Below are 23,639 nucleotides of genomic sequence, written 5' to 3'. Positions count from 1 at the left end.
GGGAGTAGCTTCAAATATCAAGGTGGCGTTTTCCCCCAAGGCCAATAATAATTACAGGTATTTCCCCACCAGTAGAAGTTGCCTTTATTTTCCACACCATGTTAAGTTTAAAAATAGGTAACAAAAAGGTGTGCATTCTTGTTATGGAAACATATATTAACAGCATATTTAAGTACACATACAAAAAGTCTGGAAGAACACATATCAACATGCTAGCAATTGTTATCTCCAAGAGTTAGTATTTGAAATGATGCTGCTTTTTTTCCTTATGTATCAGTCTTTTACTATGTTACTATAAATATGTGCTACTGCTATGATAAGAAAATGCAAAGTTATTTGTATTTTAAAGAGAAACATTTGGCCTATTTTATAAGCCAAAATCATAAGACATAACTTTATGAAGCATCATCTTTACTATCAAAACCCAACATTGTCAGTGATTTATTCCATGCATTTAAATCCCTGAACTAGCATGGTGGAGTTTGGTGGTATTATGTTTGCTTCCATTTTCTGTCTTCATGTCTGTGTTTATAATATTCAGAAGGTATCCAAGCAGCATTTTACTTGGAAATATTCTAGCAATAGAAGCTGCTAAATTCTTTCCCTTGGTCTCTCTTTTCCTCCTTTCCTTTAATTTTCCCTGCTAATACTTGGATTAGCTATCAGAACCCCAGCCTTCTTAAATTTCAGCTCAACCTCTGGCAAATTGATGTCAAAATTAAGTAAGCAATTAATTCTCCCTCCCTCCCTGCCCTCACTTCCCTCTACCTCACCCGCTCTCTGAACCTTTTGCTTTCAGGATGGCTCTGTATAAAAGAAATATTCATTTTCTGGTCAGTGATAATTCTGCTGTGCATCCTCTACTGGCCTATCTTACTATTATTCTGTTTGGCTGACCAGTGTGTTGCAAAACCTAGACACTGTTGCTGGACTTGTATAGAGTTTATTTGTTTGTTTTTTCTTCTTCCCAAAGGAACAATTACAAATTATAAAATGCAGCCCTAAAGAGCAGCTCTACAAATTATATATGTTTTCTTTTCTATCTGCAGCTGAATTCTTGCTGCCAGGATGGGGAAACAGAACAGCAAGCTGCGCCCAGAGGTCATGCAGGACTTGCTGGAAAGCACAGACTTTACAGAGCATGAGATCCAGGAATGGTATAAAGGCTTCTTGAGAGACTGCCCCAGTGGACATTTGTCAATGGAAGAGTTTAAGAAAATATATGGGAACTTTTTCCCTTATGGAGATGCTTCCAAATTTGCAGAGCATGTCTTCCGCACCTTCGATGCAAATGGAGATGGGACAATAGACTTTAGAGAATTCATCATCGCCCTGAGTGTAACTTCGAGGGGGAAGCTGGAGCAGAAGCTGAAATGGGCCTTCAGCATGTACGACCTGGATGGAAATGGCTATATCAGCAAGGCAGAGATGCTAGAGATCGTGCAGGTATGTAGACTGAGCCCTTTAAAAAAAGAAGGGCATGTATCTCAAGTAAGAATTGGAAGGTGCACAGTATAGCATGGTGCAGAGGTTGCAAACTAGTGAGTCACCAGGACACTTCATTTGGCCCACCCTGCATGTTTGAACAGTTTAACCTGTATTACAGTGTGGGGAGACTGCACATAAAAATCCACACTGGTTGGCATCTCTTGAAAAACTCAGAACCTCTGGCCACACTGGGCTCAGAATCTTTCCTGTTACAAGTCACCTGGTACTTTGTGGTGACCCTTACACTACAGATGGACGTATACTTTTCTGGCCACACTCATTATGGCCACTCCATCAACTTATTGCAATGACCTGCCTGGACCCAGATCCTTTGGGGTTATATTCCCCAGACTGGAGGTTAATGATAAAACTGGCTTGGGTTCAAATCTTGCATCTTTCAGTCACTTTGACCAGGTTAGTTCACCTACACGAGCCTTAGTATTCTCAGCTATAAAATGAACTATCAGTTGTACTCACCCATAACATGGGGTTATTTTAAGATTGGGTGTGACTCTCCATGCTAAATGGTTAGCACAGTGCCAGTCATATGGAAAGTTCACCATCATCATCATTTATTCACAACTTTATACTAGAGTCTTGAATAAGAGCAGGGATCTGGGCTCCAGGCTCCATTCCATCAGAGGTACAAACACTGTAGCACTGAGGCCTAGATCATTTTAGTAAGAGGCACTCTATTTTATTACCCAAATCACTCTCCCAGAGCCAGTTTCCTCAACATAACAGGGGGAGGGGCCCTAGCGTTGGCTACATGTTGCTTGTGGGACCTCAGCAAACTTGGGGAGGTGAGCAAGCAAGGTAAGGAGCTAGGGTCATGACAATGACAGGTGGCTCAGCAGCAGGTGGGACCCAGAGACAAACATAAGGAGACAGAGACAGGACTCAGGAGAGGGCCAGGAGAGCCTCAGCTGCAAGGAACAAAAAGGACTGGGTGGGTGGGCAGCACCAGGGATGCCGGCAGTCGCTCCCTGTCTTGGCAGGCAAGTGAGGCACAGTGGGAGAGCATCTGGCAGCAGACAGCGGGCCACGGGAGCGGGCCTTTGGCTTCCTGGAGGGCTCATCTTAGAGGTCAACCCTCATCCCAGGACATCTGGGTCCTGCAGAAGTGGAGCTACAACCCCTGAGAGAACTGTTGGGGTGCTGGATGGGTGAGGGGACATAACACAAGGAGACCAAAAGAACTGAGCTACAGGAGAGGGTGGGATGTAGGTGCAGTGGCCTACAGCAAACCCCAGGGAATTTGGCTATGGAAATGGAGGCCTGCAAGATGAACTGTTATTGAGCCTTGAAGCTGAAGCCCAGGGCCTGCTCCCAGGACAGTAGGACTGAACCCATGTGGACAGTTAATGTGACAATTCAAACGTTGGTGGGATGCAGAAGCAGGCATCTGAAATGACCCGACTCATCACTGGAAGTTCTCCGGGATCTGCCAACTACCTCTCCTTTCTGGTTGGGCCACCAGTGGTTGTTCCTTCACCCAGAGCAATAACTATCTGAACAAGTTGTGTTAAATTAATTCTTCAGAGATGAACATCTTGAAACAAAAATAAAAGATCCCTCCCTTCCACTGAGAATAAACTTATGAAAAATATAATGTCTATTGCACAAACACAGGCAGTATAGAAAAATATAAAAGATAAAGAGAAAAACTTATTCATAATTCTACCCTACACACAAAGAGAATCTCTACTAATAATTTTTTAATACATGTTTCCTGGACATATTTTCATGCATCTAGAAATATATCATTGATATATCATTGATTTCATTATGTGGATGAAGTTTTCTGTCTTGTCATTTTCACTTAATAACAAAAGTATTTGTCAAGTTTTAACAACTTTGAATACAGATATTTTAATGGCTGCATAAGATATTATGCATACCTATATTATACCTACCATATATTATATATGGTATATATACCATATATATATACACACCATATATTATATATGGTATATATACCATATTATATATGGTATGTATAATATACATACCATATATTATAATTTGCTTCATTTTCCCCACTGTTAGGTGTTTAGGTTGTTTTCAGTTTTTATTGTTATACATAATACTATAACTTTTAAAAATAAAATAAATCAATAATTATTGTGAATAAAGTGTTTCTATATTCAGGATTATTCTCTGAGAACAAATTGCCAAATGTGCAATTACTGGGCCAAAGGATATGAGCACATTTCTAAGGCTCTGGATGCACTCTGAAAATTGTTTTTCCAAATATACCACCAGAGTGTGTGATGGGTGTTTCCATATCCTTGCACTTTTCTAAGTTTTCTTAATGTTTGCTAATTAAATAAAAATTAGAATTACATTAAAATTTAAAAGGTGATTCAGATTGGGTGCGGTGGCTCAAGCCTATAATCCTAGCACTTTGGAAGGCTGAGGCAGGTGGATCACTTAAGGTCAGGAGTTTGAGACCAACCTGGCCAAACCCCATGTCTACTAAAAATACAAAAATTGGCTGGGTGTGGTGGCTCACACCTGTAGCCCCAGCTACTTGGGAGGCAGGAGAATTGCTTGAACCCGAGAGGCAGAGGTTGCAGTGAGCTGAGACCATGACATTGCACTACAGCCTGGGTGACAGAGTGAGACTCCATCTCAAAAAAAAAAGAAAAAAGCGATACATTTTAATTAGTGTTATTTGCATTCTTTTCTTTAAATCTGGGTGTGCTATGCTCCACACCTCTGTACTGAAAGGGATGAGTATGTTCTCCATTTGAAGAGAATTGCTTCCTGACTGGAATCTAAGAAAAAAAAAAGTCTCATTAGGCACTGTCGATGAAAAGAGTCAAACACGGCAAAACATTTGGAGATTTATTATTCTGAGCCAAATATGAGTGATCAGTGGCCTGTGACACAGCCCTGAGGAGATCCTAAGAACATATGCCCAAAGTGGTTCGGACACAGCCTAGTTTTCTACATTTTAGAGAGACATGAATCATCAATCAAATACATGAGAGATGTACATTGATTCCATCTGGAAGGGTGGGACAACTCGAATGCTAGGGGTAGTGGGACTCCCAGGTCATAGGTGCATTTAAAAATGTTCCGATTGGCAATTGGTTGTAAGAGTTATGATCAATAAAAAGGATGTCTAGATTATGATTAGTGGTTGTGGAGACCAAGGTTTTACCATACAGGTGAAGACTCTAAGTAGCAGGCTTCAGAGAGAATAGCTTGGAAATGTTTCTTATCAGTATAAGATCTGTGTTGCTGTTAATGCCGGTGGGCTTTTCCTAAATTCCAAGAGGGAGGAGGGTATAATGAGGCATGTCCAACACCCCTTCCATCATGGCCTGAGCGCGTTTTTCAGGTTAACTTTAGAATGCCCTTGGCTGAGAGGAGAGGTTCATTCAGATGATTGGGGGAGCCTTAGACTTTTATTTTTTGGTTTACAGCTCCGTGTTAGCTTTTGCTCAACACTTTTGCCCAGTCGTCCTGGCTGCTATTGGTCAATGGTTTTGTGACGCCAAGGCAGGGAGGAACCTTTAGTCCTCATGGGCTGATGAAATCAACACTCCCTGCTAAGAACTCGGCCCTGAACAAATAGTATAGGGAAGAAAATGGACACTGTCCCTTTTCTGTGGAATCCAGTTTGCGAAAGAGACAGAATTGCAGAGAATATGCAGAAGGCATGAATTGACCCCCAACCAGCCCCTGTTGACTTCACTCCACCACATTTGCTAAGGAATGTAAAAAGTGGTCATTAAAAGGAAGGTGCTTTGGGGCAATGTCCTTTGGAAAAATAATAAATAAAATAAATAAAACAAAAGGAAGGTGCCTCAGCCTCCCAGAGGCATTTCTTCACTGTAAAGCACCTCATTCCATTCACAGGCCCACAGTGTTTCCAGGCTATAATTGTAAGGACACCCATTCCTTACGAAATGCTCAGACACTCATGGCTCTTAAGAAGCCTGCAGAGGAAAGCTTGAATTTCTTAAACTGTTTTCTAGAGCGCTTAGTCCTGAAGATTAATATTCATGACCACAGAAAGGAAATATTGTAGCACCCTGAGGTGACTTCCAAATCATCAAAGAGATTAAATTAAACTTAGAACCATTTTCATATTAAGGGCTATGTTATTCTATTCCGCTACTTTGCAAACTGACAATTCATGTATTCTGCCACATTCTTATGCTAGCCTCCCTGCTTTCAATTATTCTGGATAAATTGGAATTTACTGTAGGATCTCACAGAGCTTCCCATTCTATTTTTTTTTTTTCTTTTTTTCCCTCCCTTTTTGAAAACCCACACTCCTCAAGCCTTGTCACTGCCTCAGGAAGCTTTGTGCCTTTGTCTGGCCGTCTTTTCTTTGTCGTAGCTGGTCTGCAGCTCTCAGGAGAACGCTCCTTTGCTTCTGAGGAGTCACTGTCAAGTTTCTGTTTTGTGTCTTTCTAAATATCTCTTAGAAAGTGGTGAGTTGGGGGCAAGCTGTGGGCCAGGAGAACCATCAACAAATTAAAGTTCTATTTGTTCATATGAGTAACACCTGTAACTTGATAACAAGTGTTGATACATAAATTCTTAGCTGAATCCCGTCCCTCCACGACTCAGAAATTCAAGCAATTTAATGAAAAATACAAATTTATGATTGTTCACTTACAAACACCAGTAACTGGTCAGGGTGAAGACTGGGGTGAAAACAAGTTTATAACTAATTAAGTTTGACAATGAATGGGGTGTAGGACTCCAAGTCATAAATTTTCTAGTTGCTCTTCCCTGACATCGCTTCCTGTGGTTTAGCTTTAGTATCCACAGAATATTGTTTGTAGTGACAAGCTGAAATTGTTTTGTATTTCATAACACTGATAGGAAAAAACTCTAAAATTTATGGGACTACTGTGGATTCTGTGTAGCTCTGAATCATACCAAATCAGTTCGCCTCTGGTGGCTATAACAATGTTTCAGAAAGCCAGTTGTTTAAAAATACAATTTATTATCTTATAGTTCTTGAGGTCAGACGTCTGAAATCAGTTTCACTGGGCTAAAATTAAGGTTTCCTCAGGGGTGTGTTCCTTCTGGAGGCTGTTGGGGAGAATCCTTTCCCCTGTCTTTCCCCGATTCTAGAAGCTTCCTGAGTTCCTTGGCCGATGGCCCTCTTCATCCATCTTCAAAGGCCGCAACAGCAGATTGAGTCCTTCTCAGGCTGCCATCCCCTGTATTTTACTCTGCTTTTCTCTTCCACTTAAAAAGATCCTGTGATTACACTGGGACCACGTGAATAATTTAGGGGAATTTTTCCTTCCATCTCAATATTTTTAATGTAATCACGTCTGCAAAGTTTGTCTTCCTGTGCAAGTTAAGGTATTCACAGGTTTCAGGGATTTGGATGTGGACATCTTTGGGGGCCATCATTCAGTCTACCACATATGCCAAAATGCAGTAGCGTTCCTTTCTAAAGAAAATATTTTTGTGATAGATCAACATCTGGGTGAATAAGCAAAACCATATGCAAATTTATTTTTAGGACCTCAACATTTTCATGTGTTTATTTTTTGTGTACTTTTTTCTTTTTTTTTTTTTTTAACTTGTACTTGAAGTTCTGAGATACATGTGCAGAACATGCAGGTTTGTTACATAGGTATACATGTGCCATGGCGTTTTGCTGCACCCATCAACCCATCATTTACATTAGGTATTTCTCCTAATGCTGTCCCTCCCCTTGCCCACCACCCCCCAACAGGCCCCGGTGTGTGTTGTTCCCCTCCCTGTGTCCATATATTCTCATTGTTCAACTCCCACCTATGAGTGAGAACATGTGGTATTTGGTTTTCTGTTCCTGTGTTTGCTGAGAATGATGGTTTCTAGCTTCATCCATGTCCCTGCAAAGGACATGAAATTATTCTTTTTTGTGGCTACGTAGTATTCATTCTATGGTGTATATGTGCTACATTTTCTTTATCCAGTCTAACATTGATGGGCATTTGGGTTGGTTCCAAGTCTTTGCTATTGTGAATAGTGCTGCAATAAACATACATGTGCATGTGTCTTTACAGCAGAATGATTTATAATCCTTTGGGTATATACCCAGTAATGGGATCCCTGGGTCAAATGGTACTTCTAGTTCTAGATCCTTGAGGAATCGCCACACTGTGTTCCACAATGCTTGAGCTAATTTATGTTCCCACTAACAGTGTAAAAGGATTCTTATTTCTCCATATCCTCTCCAGAATCTGTTGTTTCCTGACTTTTTAATGATCACCATTCTAACTGGCATGAGGTGGTATCTCATTGTGGTTTTGCTTTGCATTTCTGTAATGACGAGTGATGATGAGCTTTTTTTCATATGTTTGTTGGCCACATAAATGTCTTCTTTTGAGAAGTGTCTGTTCATATCCTTTGCCCAGTTTTTGATGGGGTTGTTTTTTTCTTGTAAATTTGTTTAAGTTTCTTGTAGATTCTGGATATTAGCCCTTTGTCAGATGGATAGATTGCAAAATTTTTCTTCCATTCTATAGGTTGCCTGTTCACTCTGATGATAGTTTCTTTTGCTGTGCACAAGCTCTTTAGTTTAATTAGATCCCATTTGTCAATGCTGGCTTTTGTTACCATTGTTTTCAGTGTTTTAGTCATGAAGTCTGCCCATGCCTATGTCCTGAATGGTATTGCCTAGGTTTTCTTCTAGGGTTTTTATGGTTTTAGGTTTTACATTTAAATCTTTAATCCATCTGGAGTTAATTTTTGTATAAGGTGTAAGGAAGGGGTGCAGTTTCAGTTTTCTGCATATGGCTAGCCAGTTTTCCCAGCACCATTTATTAAATAGGGAATCCTTTCCCCATTGCTTGTTTTTGTCAGGTTTGTCAAAGATCAGGTGGTTGTAGATGTGTGGTGTTATTTTTGAGGCCTCTGTTCTGTTCCATTGGTCTATATATCTGTTTTGGTACCAGTACCATGCTGTTTTGGTACTAGTACCATGCTGTTTTGGTTACTGTAGCCTTGTAGTATAGTTTGAAGTCAGGTAGCATGATGCCTCCAGCTTTGTTCTTTTTGCTTAGAATTGTCTTGGCTATACAGGCTCTTTTTGGGTTTCCTATGAAATTTAAAGTACTTTTTTCTAATTCTGTGAAGAAAGTCAATGGTAGCTTGATGGGAAGAGCATTGAATCTATAAATTACTTTGGGCAGTATGGCCATTTTCGTGATATTGATTCTTTCTACCATAAGCATGGAATGTTTCTCCATTTGTTTTTGTCCTCTCTTATTTCCTTGAGCAGTGGTTTGTAGTTCTCCTTGAAGAGGTCCTTCACGTCCCTTCTAAGTTGTATTCCTAGGTATTTTATTCTCTTTGTAGCAATTGTGAGTGGGACTTTGCTCGTGATTTGGCTCTCTGTGTATTATTGGTGTATAGGAATGCTTGTGATTTTTGCACATTGATTTTGTATCCCGAGACTTTGCTGAAGTTGCTTATCAACTTAAGGAGTTTTGGGGCTGAGACAATGGGATTTTCTAATTATACAATCATGTCATCTGCAAACAGAGATCATCTGACTTCCTCTCTTCTTAATTGAATACCCTTTATTTCTTTCTCTTGCCTGATTGCCCTGGCCAGAACTTCCAATACTATGTTGAATAGGAATGGTGAGAGAGGGCATCCTTTTCTTGTGCCAGTTTTCAAAGGGAGTGCCTCCTGCTTTTGCCCATTCAGTGTGATATTGGCTGTGGGTTTGTCATAAATAGCTCTTATTATTTTAAGGTATGTTCCATCAATACCTAGTTTATTGAGTGTTTTTAGCATGAAGGGGTTTTGAATTTTATTGAAGGCCTTTTCTGCATCTATTGAGATAATCATGTGGTTTTTGTCATTGGTTCTGTTTATATGATGGATAATGTTCATTGATTTGCATATGTTGAACCAGCCTTGCATCCCAGGGATGAAGCCGACTTGATCGTGGTGGATAAGCTTTTTAATGTGCTGCAGGATTCAGTTTGTCAGTATTTTATTGAGGATTTTCACATCAATGCTCATCAGGGATATTGGCCTGAAATTTTCTTTTTGTCTTGTTTCTCTGCCAGGTTTTGGTATCAGAATGATGCTGGCTTCATAAAATGAGTTAGGGAGGATTCCCTCTTTTTCTATTGTTTGGAATAGTTTCAGAAGGAATGATGCAAGCTCCTCCTTGTACCTCTGGTAGAATTCGGCTGTGAATCCATCTGGTCCTGGGCTTTTATTTGTTGGTAGGCTATTAGTTATTGCCTCAATTTCAAAATTTGTTATTCGTCTATTCAGGGATTCAACTTCTTCCTGGTTTAGTCTTGGGAGGGTGTATGTGTCCAGGAATTTATCCATTTCTTCTAGATTTTTTAGTTTATTTGTGTAGAGGTGTTTATAGTATTCTCTGATGGTAGTTTGTATTTCTGTAGGATCAGTGGGGATATCCCCTTTATCATTTTTTATTGTGTCAATTAGATTCTTCTCCCTTTTCGTCTTTATTAGTCTGACTAGCAGTCTATTTTGTTAATCTTTTGAAAAAAACAGCTCCTTCATTCATCGATTTTTTTATTTTTTTGTGTGTGTCTATCTCCTTCAGTTCTGCTCTGATCTTAGTTATTTCTTGTCTTCTGCTAGCTTTCGAATTTGTTTGTTCTTGTGTCTCTAGTTCTTTTAATTGTGATGTTAGGGTGTCCATTTTAGATATTTTCCACTTTCTACCGTGAGCATTTAGTGCTACAAATTTCCCTCTAAACACTGCTTTAGCTGTGTCCCAGAGATTCTGGTACATTGTGTCTGTTTTCATTGATTTCAAAGAACTTACTTATTTCTGCCTTAATTTCATTATTTACCCACTAGTCATTCAGGAGCAGGTTGTTCAGCTTCCACGTACTTGTGTGGTTTTGAGTGAGTTTCTTAATCCTGAGTTCTAATTTGATTGCATTGTGGTCTGAGAGACTGTTATGACTTCCATTCTTTTTCATTTGCTGAGGAGTGTTTTACTTCCAATTATGTGTTCAATTTTAGAATAAGTGTGGCGTGGTGCTGAGAAGAATGTATATTCTGTTGATTTGGGGTGGAGCGTTCTGTAGATGTCTATTAGGTCCGCTTGGTGCAGAGCTGAGCTCAAGTCTGAATATCCTTGTTAATTTTCTGTCTTGTTGATCTGTCCGATATTGAAAGTGGAGTGTTAAAGTCTCCCACTATTATTGTGTGGGAGTCTAAGTCTCTTTGTAGGTCTCTAAGAACTTGGTTTATGAATCTGGGTGCTCCTGTATTGGGTGCATATATATTAGGATAGTTAGCTCTTCTTGTTGCATTGATCCCTTTACCATTATGTAATGCCCTTCTTTGTCTTTTTTGATCTTTGTTGGTTTAAAATCTGTTTTATCAGAGATTAGGACTGCAACCTCTCCTTTTTTTTGCTTTCCATTTGTTTGGTAAATCTTCCTGCATCCCTTTATTTTGAGCCTAAGTGTGTCTTTGCATGTGAGATGAGTCTCCTGAATACATCACACTGATAGGTCTTGACTCTTTATCCAATTTGCCAGTGCCTTTTAATTGGGGGCATTTAGCCTATTTACAATTTAAGGTTATTATTGTTATATGTGAATTTGATCCTGTCATTATGATGCTAGCTGGTTATTTTGCCCATTAGTTGATGCAGTTTCTTCATAGTGTTGATGGTCTTTGCATTGTGGTTTGTTTTTGCAGTGACTGGTACCAGTTTTTCCTTTCCATATGTAGCGCTTCCTTTGGGAACTCTTGTAAGGCAGGCCCGGTGGTGACAAAATCCCTCAGCATTTGCTTGTCTGTAAAGGATTTTATTTCTCCTTCACTTATGAAGCTTAGTTTGGCTGGATATGAAATTCTGGGTTGAAAATTCTTTTCTTTAAAAATGTTGAATGTTGGCCCTCACTGGCTTGTAAGGTTTCTGCAGAGAGATCCACTGTTCGTCTGATGGGCTTCCTTTGTGGGTAACCCAGCCTTTCTTTCTGGCTGCCCTTAACATTTTCTCCTTCATTTCAACCTTGGTGAATCTGGTGATTATGTGCCTTGGGGTTGCTCTTCTCGAGGAGTATCTTTCTGGTGTTCTCTGTATTTCCTGAATTTGAATGTCGGCCTGTCTTGCTAGGTTGGGGAAGTTCTCCTGGATAATATTCTGAAGTGTGTTTACCAACTTGGTTCCATTCTCCCCATCATTTTCAGGTACACCAATCAAATGTAAGTGTGGTCTTTTCATGTAGTCCCATATTTCTTGGAGGCTTTGCTCATTCCTTTTCATTCTTTTTTCTCTAATCTTGTCTTCATGCCTTATTTCATTAAGTTGATCCCCACTCTGATACCCTTTCTTCTGCTTGATCGATTTGGCTATTGATACTTGTGTATGCTTCACAAAGTTCTCGTGCTGTCTTTTTCTGCTCCATCAGGTCATTTATATTCTTCTCTAAACTGGTTATTCTAGTCAGCAACTCCTCTAACTTTTTATCAAGGTTCTTAGCTTCCTTGCATTGGGTTAGAACATGCTCCTTTAGCTCAGAGGAATTTGTTATCACTCACCTTCTGAAGCCTACTTCTGTCAATTTGTCAAACTTATTCTCCATCCAGTTTTGTTCCCTTGCCTGTGAGGGGTTGTGATCCGTTGGAGGATAAAAGGCATTCTGGTTTTTGGAGTTTTCAGCCTTTTTGCCTGGTTTTTCCTCATCTTCGTGGATTTACCTACCTTTGGTCTTTGCTGTTGGTGACCTTCAGATGGAGTTTTTTGCACGGTTGTCCTTTTTGGTAATATTGATGCTATTGCTTTCTGTTTGTTGGTTTTCCTTCTAGCAGTCAAGCCCCTCTTCTGCAGGTCTGCTGGAGTTTGCTGGGGGTTCACTCCGGATCCTGTTTGCCTGGGTATCACCAGCAGAGGCTGCAGAACAGCAATTTGCTGCCTGCTCCTTCCTCTGGAAGCTTTATCCGAGAGGGGCACCTGGCCAGATGCCAGCCAAAGCTCTCCTGTATAAGATGTCTGTCAACCCCTGCTGGGAGGTGTCTCCCAGTCAGGAGGCTCGGGGATCAGGGACCCACTTGAGGAGGCAGTCTGTCTTTTAGCAGAGCTCGAGCACTGCACTGGGAGATCTCTGCTGTCTTCAGAGCTGTCAGGCAGGAACGTTTAAATCTGCTGAAGCTGCACCCACAGCTGCTCCTTCCCCGAGGTGCTCTGTCCCAGGGAGATGGGAGTTTTATGTATAAGCCCCTGACTGGGGCTGCTGCCTTTCTTTCAGAGATTCCCTGCCCAGAGAGGAAGAATCTAGAGAGGCAGTCTGGCTACAGCGACTTTGTGGTGCTGCGGTGGCCTCTGCCCAGTCCAAACTTCCTGATGACCTTGTTTACACTGTGAGGGGAAAACCACATAGTCAAGCCTTAGTAATGGCAGACGCCCCTCCCCGCACCAAGCTGGAGCATCCCAGGTCAACTTCAGACTGCTGTGCTGGCAGCAAGAATTTCAAGCCAGTGGATCTTAGCTTGCTGGGGTCCTTGGGGGTGGGACCCACTGAGCGAGACCACTTGGCTCTCTGGTTTCAGCCCCCTTTCCAGGGGAGTGAATGGCTCTGCCTCACTGGTGTTCCAGGCGCCCCTGGGGTACGACAAAAAACTTCTGCAGCTAGCTTGGCATCTGCCCAAATGGCCCTCCAGTTTTGTGCTTGAAACCCAGGGCCCTGGTGGTGTAGGCACCCGAAGGAATCTCCCAGTCTGTGGGTTGCGAAGACCATGGGAAAAGCGTACTATCTGGGCCAGAGTGCACCATTCCTCACAGTGTTGCTTCCCTTGGTTAGGGGAGGGAGTTCCCCAACCCCTTGCACTTCCCAGGTGAGGCAACACCCCACCCTGCTTCTGCTCACCTCCGTGGGCTGTACTCACTGTCTAACCAGGCCCAATGAGATGAACTGGGTACCTCAGTTGGAAATGCAGAAATCACCCATCTTCAGACTGGAGCTGTTCCTATTCAGCCATCTTGCCTGGGAACCTCATGTGTTTATTTTTAAGTGACAAATTTAGGAACATGATTTAGGCTCAATATTTTATTATCACATCAAAAATCATCTCTCAGGAATCTTAGGCCAGATCAGAACCCTGAACTTTCCTCATCTTAAACAACAGATTCTCTCCTCCCATTGGTGGCTGAGGTCAGCCCACCACTCAGGAGGAAGAATTCTTCCTGCCCGACACAGTTCCTGTCCCTCAGCCCTGCTGGAGACAGCTGTGAATGCCACACCCATCACAGCACAGGCTGTGTGTCTGAGGAAGGGATCAACCAAGCAAGCGAGTGGCATCACTGATTCTATCATGAATGCTTAGATGTGTTCTGGCATCTTGAGGGGTGGAGGGAATGTTGACCTTATGGATCCACGAATGGGACCACAGCACTCCCAGGGAGCTAATGTAGGAAGAAAATGGAATTACATTTGCCTCCCTTCTGTTCTCAAAAGTAACTAAGACCCTTGAAAGGCCAAATTTTATTTTATTTTTTTTTATTATTTTTTTTTTTTGAGACGCAGTCTAGCTCTGTCACCCAGGCTGGAGTGCAGTGGCGCGATCTCGGCTCACTGCAAGCTCCGCCTCCCGGGTTCACGCCATTCTCCTGCCTCAGCCTCTCCAAGTAGCTGGGACTACAGGCGCCCGCCACCACGCCCGGCTAATTTTTTTTGTATTTTTAGTAGAGACAGGGTTTCACCGTGGTCTCGATCTCCTGACCTCGTGATCCGCCCGCCTCGGCCTCCCAGAGTGCTGGGATTACAAGCATGAGCCACCGCGCCCGACCTGAAAGGCCAAATTTTAAACACAGGATTCTCATTGACTATATGTATACACGCTGAGTTCTTTTTCCTTACAACTCAATGAAAATGATAGGCTTAGACAACATTAGACCATCTGTACCCAAAACAAAGATGAAGAAGGAACCAAAGGAAGCATAGGCATGTGAGGGTGAGGCAGGAAAATAGTCTGCAGGCAGGGAACACAAGGCCAATTCACACTTCAGCTGTAACAGGAAATATCCTCTCCGTAGGGCATACGCCATAAATGACTGTAACTTTACTTCATCCTCTCCATTTATGTAGGGCGTACCCAAAGTAACCAGTGGAATCCTCTAGAGGGTATTTAAACTCCCAAAAATTCTGTAATAGAGTCTGTGAGCCCCTATGCGAAGACCCCATAGGAGGTACACTGTGGAGTGTACTTTCATTTTCAATAAGTCCCTTCATTCCTTCTGTGCTTTATTTGTGTGTTTTATCCAATTCTTTGTTCAAGATGCCAAGAACCTGGACACCCTCCACTTTTAACAAGAGTAGCCATTTTGGATAAAGCAGATTGATATTGCCTTTCCTTTTCAAAATTTCCCTTTTCCTTCTTTCCCGTCTCCTTGAGTCACAATTTTCTATTCTTGAGTGCCAAACTCAACTTCCCCTTTTCAAACACAGTGGTGTCACTGATTCTGCCATGAGTGCTTAGATGTGCTCTGGGATCTTGAGGAGTGGAGGGATCCATGTATTAAGGGTAGAGACCCCAGGGTGAGTACCTGGCTTCCAGTCATGATTCTGCTCCCTTAGTACCTACATGCCCTTGTACAAGTTACTGAACATCTCTGACATCCATTTCCTGATTTGTGGATTGCAGCTAATCGAATCACCTAACTCATGGATGATTGTAAGTGTCAAATCAGTCATTACAAGTAAGGTGCCTAGAACAGTGCCTGCACGGGCTATCACTCAATAATTGTTGGCTACCATTATTATTGCCACAATTTCCAGAGCTGGGACAGGATGTCTTCCTACTAAATGAAGGGAGTTCATTTCCACTTCAATGGACAAAGTAATGGATAGAATCTTCCATTAAGCTTTCAGTTAAATTTTGGTAGTTATAAAATGTATGTTCACAAAGAAAAGGGAGATGTCCCACTAAATCTCCAACTGGTGGAAATCACAGAAGAGATATTCTTGACGTTAGGACTCCTAGCTTCTTTTTTTTTTTTTTTAATTGTTATTATACTTTAGGTTTTAGGGTACATGTGCACAATGTGCAGGTTTGTTACATATGTATCCATGTGCCCTGTTGATTTCCTGCACCCATTAACTCGTCATTTAGCATTAGGTATATATATATATTTTTTTGAGACGGAGTCTCGCTCTGTCGCCCAGGCTGGAGTGCAGTGGTGCAATCTCGGCTCACTGCAAGCTCCGCCTCCCAGGTTCACGCCATTCTCCTGCCTCAGCCTCCCGAGTAGCTGGGACTACAGGCGCCCGCCACCACGCCTGGCTAATTTTTTTTTGTATTTTTAGTAGAAACAGGGTTTCACCGTGGTCTCGATCTCCTGACCTCGTGATCCGCCCGCCTCGGGCTCCCAAAGTGCTGGGATTACAAGCGTGAGCCACTGCGCCCGGCCAGGACTCCTAGCTTCTTTACCTGCTGTCTTTACCAGCAGAGATCAGCCCCTCTGGGAACAAGCTAAAACTTCTGAGCTATGATGTTCACAGGACTCAGATTAAAGAAATAATCATGTTTCCAGGAAAGAATGTAGTTGGCCCCAGGAATTCCCCAAACCTTATTGATCTGAGCCCACAGTCACACATCATGCATTGGGACTGTTTGGGGGACAGTCTGTCTGGGTTTGTTCTTAAGTTCAAGTTAGAGCCTTTCAAAAAGAATCCAAAGGCTGACATCACATTACTCCTAGCAGTCCTTAGGGCTCTGACTTTAAAGACGAGGTTAGAATAATCTGTAATCAGCATTTTTACTACTTAGATGTTAATGATTGTTTCAAAAATACTTGGAGTCCACATACCTGTTGTTTTATTATTTATTTATTTATTTATTTATTTATTTACTTATTATTACTATTTTTTGAGATGGAGTTTTGCTCTGTCGTCCAGGCTGGAGTGCAGTGGTGCAATCTCAGCTCATTGCAACCTTCGTCTCCTGGGTTCAAGAGATTCTCCTGCCTCAGCCTCCCGAGTAGCTGGTATTACAGGTGCCTGCTACCATGCCCGGCTACATATCTGTTGTTTTAGAGTCAAACTTTCTCTCCTAGTTGTGATTCAGGGTTAACTGACATTTTTTGATGAAGGCAAGGTGAACTTAAGAACACCCCAGTATACATGTCACACCTTTTAAATGAGTGAAACCTGAAGGAAGGCATTTGGAAATATACTGGCCACCCACAACAAGAGAATTTGGTTTTGCTACTTTTAGCAGTATGGGAAAAAAATTTTCTGATTCACCCCTGTGATGTATAAGGCATACATATTTATATAGCAGCCAGATGAGGATGGGGAGCTATGGGGATGGGAGTAGCCATGCAAAAACAGCTTATCCTCCTCTGGCACCAAATGAACACACGGACTAATCCCCACTCATTTCCAGAGTGCTCACCATGACCAATTCAGACAACCAGGCTGTTAGTAGTTCTGCCACAGAGGATCAAAATAAGGGACAGAGAGACTTTCTTATATTCTGTTTAGAAGCACATTCTGAGTACCATTTGCATTTCTTCCCCCAAAGACTGTTCTAAATAGACACTCTGTCACTTTTAATATGGTCCTTGGAGACCTGAAACACTGTGCTCTTCTGATTCTGGGGGAAAAAAAGGAGGGGGCAGGGGAAGAGTTTCTAGTTCATCTTATATTACCCCCTGGGAATTCAGCTCCAAACCCTGTGTAATTCTCAATTATGAGCATGGACCACAGATGTGGCTCTAGAATGCAGCTTAGATTTCTTTCCTGGAAGAAACTCTTCAATGCAATTGCTTAGGCTAGTGACTTCCTCTAAGAACAGACTTTAGTGCTTGCTTATCAGATGTTTTGGGTTTGTCCCTTTCTTATCAGGGGATTAATCTCATTATTGCAAATCACACTATGGCTTAAGAGTTTAAGTCAAATCAAGTATGGTATCTGGCAAACACAAATGAGTGCTTCCTAGCTTCTCGTGCTTATTGGCAATCGTTGACATTCCCTGGTTTGCAGCTGCATCACTGTATTCTCTGCCTCCATCATCATAGGGTGTTATCCCTGTGTGTCTGTGTCCAATTTTCCCTCTTCTTATCAAGACACCAGTTGTTGGATTAAGGAGCACTCAAATCCATGATGATCTCATGTTAACTTGATTGCATCTGCAAAGACCCTATTTCCAAACAAGGTCACATTCACAGGTTTCAGGTAGACATGGATTTTTGCAGGACACTGTTCAACCTAGTACACAAGCACTATCTCATTTAATCCTCACGACAACCATATTAGCCCAATTTTATGGATGAAGAAACAAATTACTTCCAGATCTTCATTTCCACTGTGTCCAACTCTTAATGGACCTCTCTATTAAGATGTTGCACTGGTACAAAGTCAATATTCCAAAAACAAATTCATCATTGCCCAAACCTCCCCACCACTCTGTTTTTTTTTTTTTTTAAATAGTCTTACTATCCATCCTTTAATCAAGTCAGAGACATCTTTGGCACTCCTCCACCATCTATCTCCATATTTAGACAGTCACCAGAGCTATTACATTTGCCTCTTTGGTATTTTTTTTTTTTTTTTTTTTTTTTTTTTTTTTGAGACGGAGTCTCGCTCTGTCGCCCAGGCTGGAGTGCAGTGGCGCAATCTCGGCTCACTGCAAGCTCCGCCTCCTGGGTTCACGCCATTCTCCTGCCTCAGCCTCTCCGAGTAGCTGGGACTACAGGCGCCCGCCACCACGCCCGGCTAATTTTTTTGTATTTTTAGTAGAGACGGGGTTTCACCGTGGTCTCGATCTCCTGACCTCGTGATCCGCCCGCCTCGGCCTCCCAAAGTGCTGGGATTACAAGCGTGAGCCACCGCGCCCGGCCGCCTCTTTGGTATTTTTTAACCTTTTCATTCCTGTGCATTCCTTCTGCCACTGTCTCATTTCAAGTCAGTGGTGGTACTCTTCACTTTTAGATATGAGCAATTAATAGTTTTCCAATCTTATGTGAAATGCTCTGCAAAAGGCAGCTTCAGATGACTCCCTCCAAAGAGGCCTTTACACTCCTAAACAGACATTCTGGAGTTACTGTGTTTCAGGCTTCACATTTCTAACCTATATTATTGTAACTTTTCCCCAGTTACCTATTCTGCATATTGAAACCAACACAAAAGTTACTGACTTAAAACAACAATCATTTATTTAGCCCATGAATCTGATACTTGGGCAGAACAGTGGGATCTCATTTCTGTTCCATGCAGCATCAGCTGGGGTGGCTCGAAATTGCCTGGGAGCTGGAACAGCTGAGGCTGCTTGGACCTGGGACCTCTGTGTCTCTGTGTAGTCTCTCTCCTCCATGGTGGCTTTGGGGTGGCCAGACTCCTCACATGGCAGCTGAGGGCTTAAAAAGTGCAGGTCCCAAGAAAGAGAACCAGGCAGAGCTGTATCTCCTTTTATGATCTGACTTTGGAGGTCACAGAGCATCACTTCTCCCGTCCACCCCTACTCCAGGCAGTCACAGAGGTCTCTACGGTTCACCAAGACCTCCAGGCTCAAGGGGAGGGGACCTAGAGTTTACCTCGAGAGAGGCAGTGGCGAGGTTCTGGAAGATTGTGTGGGATTAGAAAGCCTGTTCTGGACATTTTTGGAAAATACGATCTTCACAACACATTTCTAACAGCTCTTCCTGCCTCCCATCATGTCCTCCCCCAATTCGGTTTTCCCCACTGATGCCAGAGTGATCTTTCAAGACCGAATATGATCATGTTAACCATGTTTCTCTCCTGCCTAAAATCTTTGAGTATCTCCCCATTCACTTTATTTTTATTTCTAAATTTTATTTTAATTTTATTTATTTATTTATTTTGAGACAGAGTCTCACTCTGCTGCCCAGGCTGGAGTGCTCACTGCACTCAGCTTACCGCAACCTCTGCCTCCTGAGTTCCAGCGATTCTCCTGCCTCAGCCTCCTGAGTAGCTGGGATTACAGGTGCGCACCACCACGCCCAGCTAATTTTTGTGTTTTTAGTAGACACGGGATTTCACCCCGTGTTGGCCAGGCTGGTCTTGAACTCCTAACCTTGTGATCTGCCCACCTCGGCCTCCCTAAGTGCCGGGATTACAGGCATGAGCCACTGCGCCTGGCCTATTTTTTATTTTTTTTTTTGACACGGAGTTTTTGCTCTTGTCGCCCAGGCTGGAATGCAATGGTGTAATCCGGCTTACTGCAACCTCTGCCTCCTGGTTCAAGCTATTCTTCTGCCTCAGCCTCCCAAGTAGCTGGGATTACAGGTGCCTGCTACCATGCCCGGCTAATTTTTGTTTATCTTTAGTAGAGACGGGGTTTCACCATGTTGGCCAGGCTGGTCTTGAACTCCTGACCTCAGCTGATCCCGCCTGCCTCAGCCTCCCAAAGTGCTGGGATTACAGGCATGAGCCACCATGCCCGGCCCCCATTCACTTTAAATGATGTCTAAATTTCTTAACGAGGCATATAACAGCCTTTGTGACTGGGTCCCCATCTCTCTCAAGACTCATCTCACATTTGTGACCTTTGAATTCTCCATGCCTCAGTTACGTGTCAGCTGGAAGATACCAGAAGTCACCGTGGCCTCTCACATCCCACAGCCTTTTCTCATGTGGTATCCTAGAGTGCACTCTTACCACATTTCCCTCTCACTCAGTGGAGGTGTCTCCTCTGCCCCCCACACCCCAGTCCTATGCATTTAACTCTGTTGTTGATCTCCATCATAATAATGCTTTCTTTTTTTGTTGTTAATTTCAAGTAGATGGCTGTTTTGTCATCATGAACAACTCCACTAAAAGATATAACTACTTTATGATCTCTTCAACAGGATTTTACCATGTTGAGTACTGGAGATTTTTATAGCTATATAAATGTTCTTAAACTTTCTTCTGAGACACAGTTAAATTACTTGGAAACAGTTTGAACTTTCCAGGTCTTGCTTTTCAGATTCGTTAGCTGACACGAGAGCAGCACTCAGCTAGGACTGATTATTCCCACTACTGAGGCCAGACCTTTCTGACTAGCCAGTGCCCCACAAATCATGAGGCTGTCCCTCTGGCTGATGGAAACAAGCACGCTTCTTGACCTTGTGGAAGGGCCAGGCACTCTTTCCTCTAATCCTTTCACTTGGTTCTTTTTTCCCAGTCCTGGGTAGTTTCTTCTCATGTGTAGACTGACTGTGCTGAATACTTGAGGGAGACCCGCCACAGCTCTCTGGAGTTCTCTCTCTGCCACTCTCTCTTCTCTTCTATTCTGTCCAGTGATCACTAGCCACTTATTGTCTCCAAACTCTCAGCGCCATCTGCCCATCAGTGAGTCCACCAGCTCTCACATAGGTCCCCGCTCCTGGCACTGTGGCTTGGAAACCCTCTCAAGGCATTAAGCTGGGGCCAACATAGGCCTTAGCTCTCATGTTTTCATTTTCTCAGGGATCACTGTCCTTTGTTGCCCAGTGCCCAGCGTCTGGTTAACTGTTGTTTCATGTCCATTGTTTTTGGGTTTGTGGTTGCTTCTGGTTCAGGTGGGAGGGGATAAGTTCAATCCCTGTGACTCCATCTTGGCCAGAAGCCACACTCTCTAATCTTATGCTGATGTTTTCTGTGTTGACCTGTCCTGCTGCCACCTGTCCTGTGAGCTCCTTCAAGGCAGGGCTGTGCTGATGCCAAGGGATTTAGCACCATTTTTGTGCTATTCATAAAGTCCACAAATGTTTGTTGAATAAAGTAAGTGTTAGACTCCAAACTATACAAAGATGAATAAGACAATATCTCTGTCTTGAAGAAACTTAGAAACCATTGGGAAGACAAATCTCATGAAGAAGCATTCTAGGCTATTTGTTTTGGGGAAGAAAAAAAAAAAAAAGGAGGATCAGAGAACACAGCCCAGATGAAGAGGGAGTCAGAGTAAGAGTCAGTCCTGGTGCAGATAGAACTTTCTTGAGGCACTACTTTCATAAACTGTTCATAGATGTTTTGTAACAAAAGGGTTCTGGTCAAACCAGTTTGAGAAAACCTGGGTTAAATAGATTTCAACAGGTCTCTTACTGCAGGAATTACCAGAATCTTTAATATGTTCATGTGCATTGTGATGTTTTGAGAAGGGGATAAAATAAGCAGTGTTTCCCAATACTGTTTAGATGATGGGATCTCTCTGATCTTAACACATCTTGGAAGGCTCACATTTCCTGGAAAGCACGTTAGGAGACACCTTTATAGCATCATCAATGTGTGATTGTTCAGCCTTTGTTTCTGTATCTCCAATATCCATGAGGCCGCTTCTGTGGAGCAGCCTCTTGCTCTTCTGCCGTTGCACACCACAGAACATAAAGTTCTTCCCGTATTAAGGCTACATCCAACTTCCCATAAGTCTTCAAGTTATAAAAGGGCATGGTGCTGGGTTATTCTAAATAGTAAGCTCCCCTAGTGTGCAGAGAGTACAGTGTACAGGTCTTGGACTTTCTCATTCCATTTAAGAATCACAGTATCTAGCTGGGCGTGGTGGCTCACACCTGTAATTTCTACTGTTTGGGAGGCCGAGGAAGGAACATCACTTGAGCCCAGGAGTTTCAGACCAGCCTGGGCAACATAGTGAGACTCTGTCTCTACAAAAAATTAAAAATTAGCCCAGTGTGGTGGCACATACCTGTGGTCTCAGCTACTCGGCAGGCTGAGGTGGGAGGATGGTTTGAGCCTAGGAGGTCCGAAGCTGCAGTGAGCTATCATCATGCCACTGCATTCCAGCCTGGGAGACAGAGTGAGACCCTGTCTCAAAGCAAAAACAAAAAAGAATCACACTATCACAAAGGCACCAGTACACGAAGTGGTTCAGTGGTTTCAAACTCCATTTTCAGCAGCAAAAATGGTTTTGTTTTGCTTAGTTTGCTGAGTAAAATCTTACATGAAATCTTACATGGAACTGCTCGATTGAAAAGGCGTGGGGCTCCTGCTTTTCTCTCACACTCTCTCTGCCTGTGAAAATGCTTAAAGCACCTTGGAAGAATACTACAAAAGTATGACAATTACTGATTTAATCTATTCTTCTAGCTCTAAATGAGAAAGTACTTATGCTATTCCAGATATATAGATGTTCATTCTATTTTAAAAGTATTTCCTGAAAATATTTTCATTCTTCTCGTTTCCTGATATGTAATATCCTTCTAAGCAAGGTGCTTAGTCTAAGCAAGGTGAGAAAGTCAAAGGACAACCAGGTGCTGCCAAACTTCTGTTGTCCGTAGTCTGCTGTCAGAGAGACTTGGGTGTCTGGTTTCCTGTTAGAACACCCTACATTTTGTGATGAAATATCTGGTTTCCTTCAGAAAAGAGATTGAGCGTTAACTCTTGGAATTTTGACTGCCCTCAGTTAATTGCACAACCTTGATCAATGCAGACCTGAGTCCTCACTTTCCAGACCTGAGTCCTCCCTTTCCAACATTCCAAGAGATTGTTCCTTCAAAGAGAAAAAATAAAAAATAAAATATATATATTTTTTATATATATATATATTTTATATATATATATATATATATATATATATATATATATATATAATATATATATGCCACAAGGAAGCTGATAGGGGCTCTGGTCACACTGGGGAGCTGTCTTAAGCCTGGCTGGGGCAGAGTCAGGGCTGGGCTTCTGGGTGTCCCAAAGCTCTGCATTTACCCAGAGACAAGAAAAGGACTTTTCAAGTTTAATTGAAAACAGGATGACCCTGCTAGACCTCTCATTGACATTGCTAAAAATAAAGTAGGGAAGTAGCCTGGTCTCTTCACGGTTTAATCCCATTAAATGTAGAAGGGGTGGGGACTGGAGCTAGTAAAAGACATGATTTGTCTCAGATGGCTGTCCGAGGTTGTATTTTTCTCCTCTGTGCTATGCAGTCCCAGATTTTAAAGTTCTGATACAATCAGCTCTCGGTTGTTGATGCCGTGGGAAGGGAGCAAAGGGACAGACAATCCTGCCACTGTGGCTCTGCAGGGCTGTCACCCGCTCACTCTGGGGGCCACTGGGACTCCTCACCTTGGCTCTCTGCTTACCGCTCTTGTACCACCCCTTGCATAGGCCTGGCTTTGTAAATAACCCACGAATTCCCATCTGATCTGAGTGTCACGAAAGAGTCATCTGTGAGCCTCTTAAAGAAGACCCCACTTCCTCCTCAAACCCACAACACACTCAGACGTGGTG

At 42.5% G+C, this 23,639-nt stretch overlaps 1 protein-coding gene across 11 annotated transcripts in view; it reads left to right on the top strand.

Moving 5' to 3' along the window:
• The window catches only part of NCALD (neurocalcin delta), a 456,181-nt gene that overhangs the window by 418,278 nt on the left and 14,264 nt on the right, over window positions 1–23,639 (top strand). For all 11 annotated transcript variants that reach the window (XM_055286938.1, XM_055286937.2, XM_063643503.1 and 8 more), the window contains one exon: window positions 1,050–1,446. In XM_055286938.1, the coding sequence (XP_055142913.1) occupies window positions 1,069–1,446 (378 nt within the window). In that variant the 5' untranslated portion in view covers window positions 1,050–1,068. The remainder of the gene's footprint in view (window positions 1–1,049; window positions 1,447–23,639) is intronic.

Source organism: Symphalangus syndactylus, chromosome 7 (genome assembly GCF_028878055.3).
Source record: "Symphalangus syndactylus isolate Jambi chromosome 7, NHGRI_mSymSyn1-v2.1_pri, whole genome shotgun sequence".
NCBI classification, from domain to species: Eukaryota; Metazoa; Chordata; class Mammalia; order Primates; family Hylobatidae; genus Symphalangus; species Symphalangus syndactylus.
The sequence above is the reverse complement of the archived record's forward strand: the minus strand, read 5'-3'. Positions and strand labels throughout refer to the sequence as shown.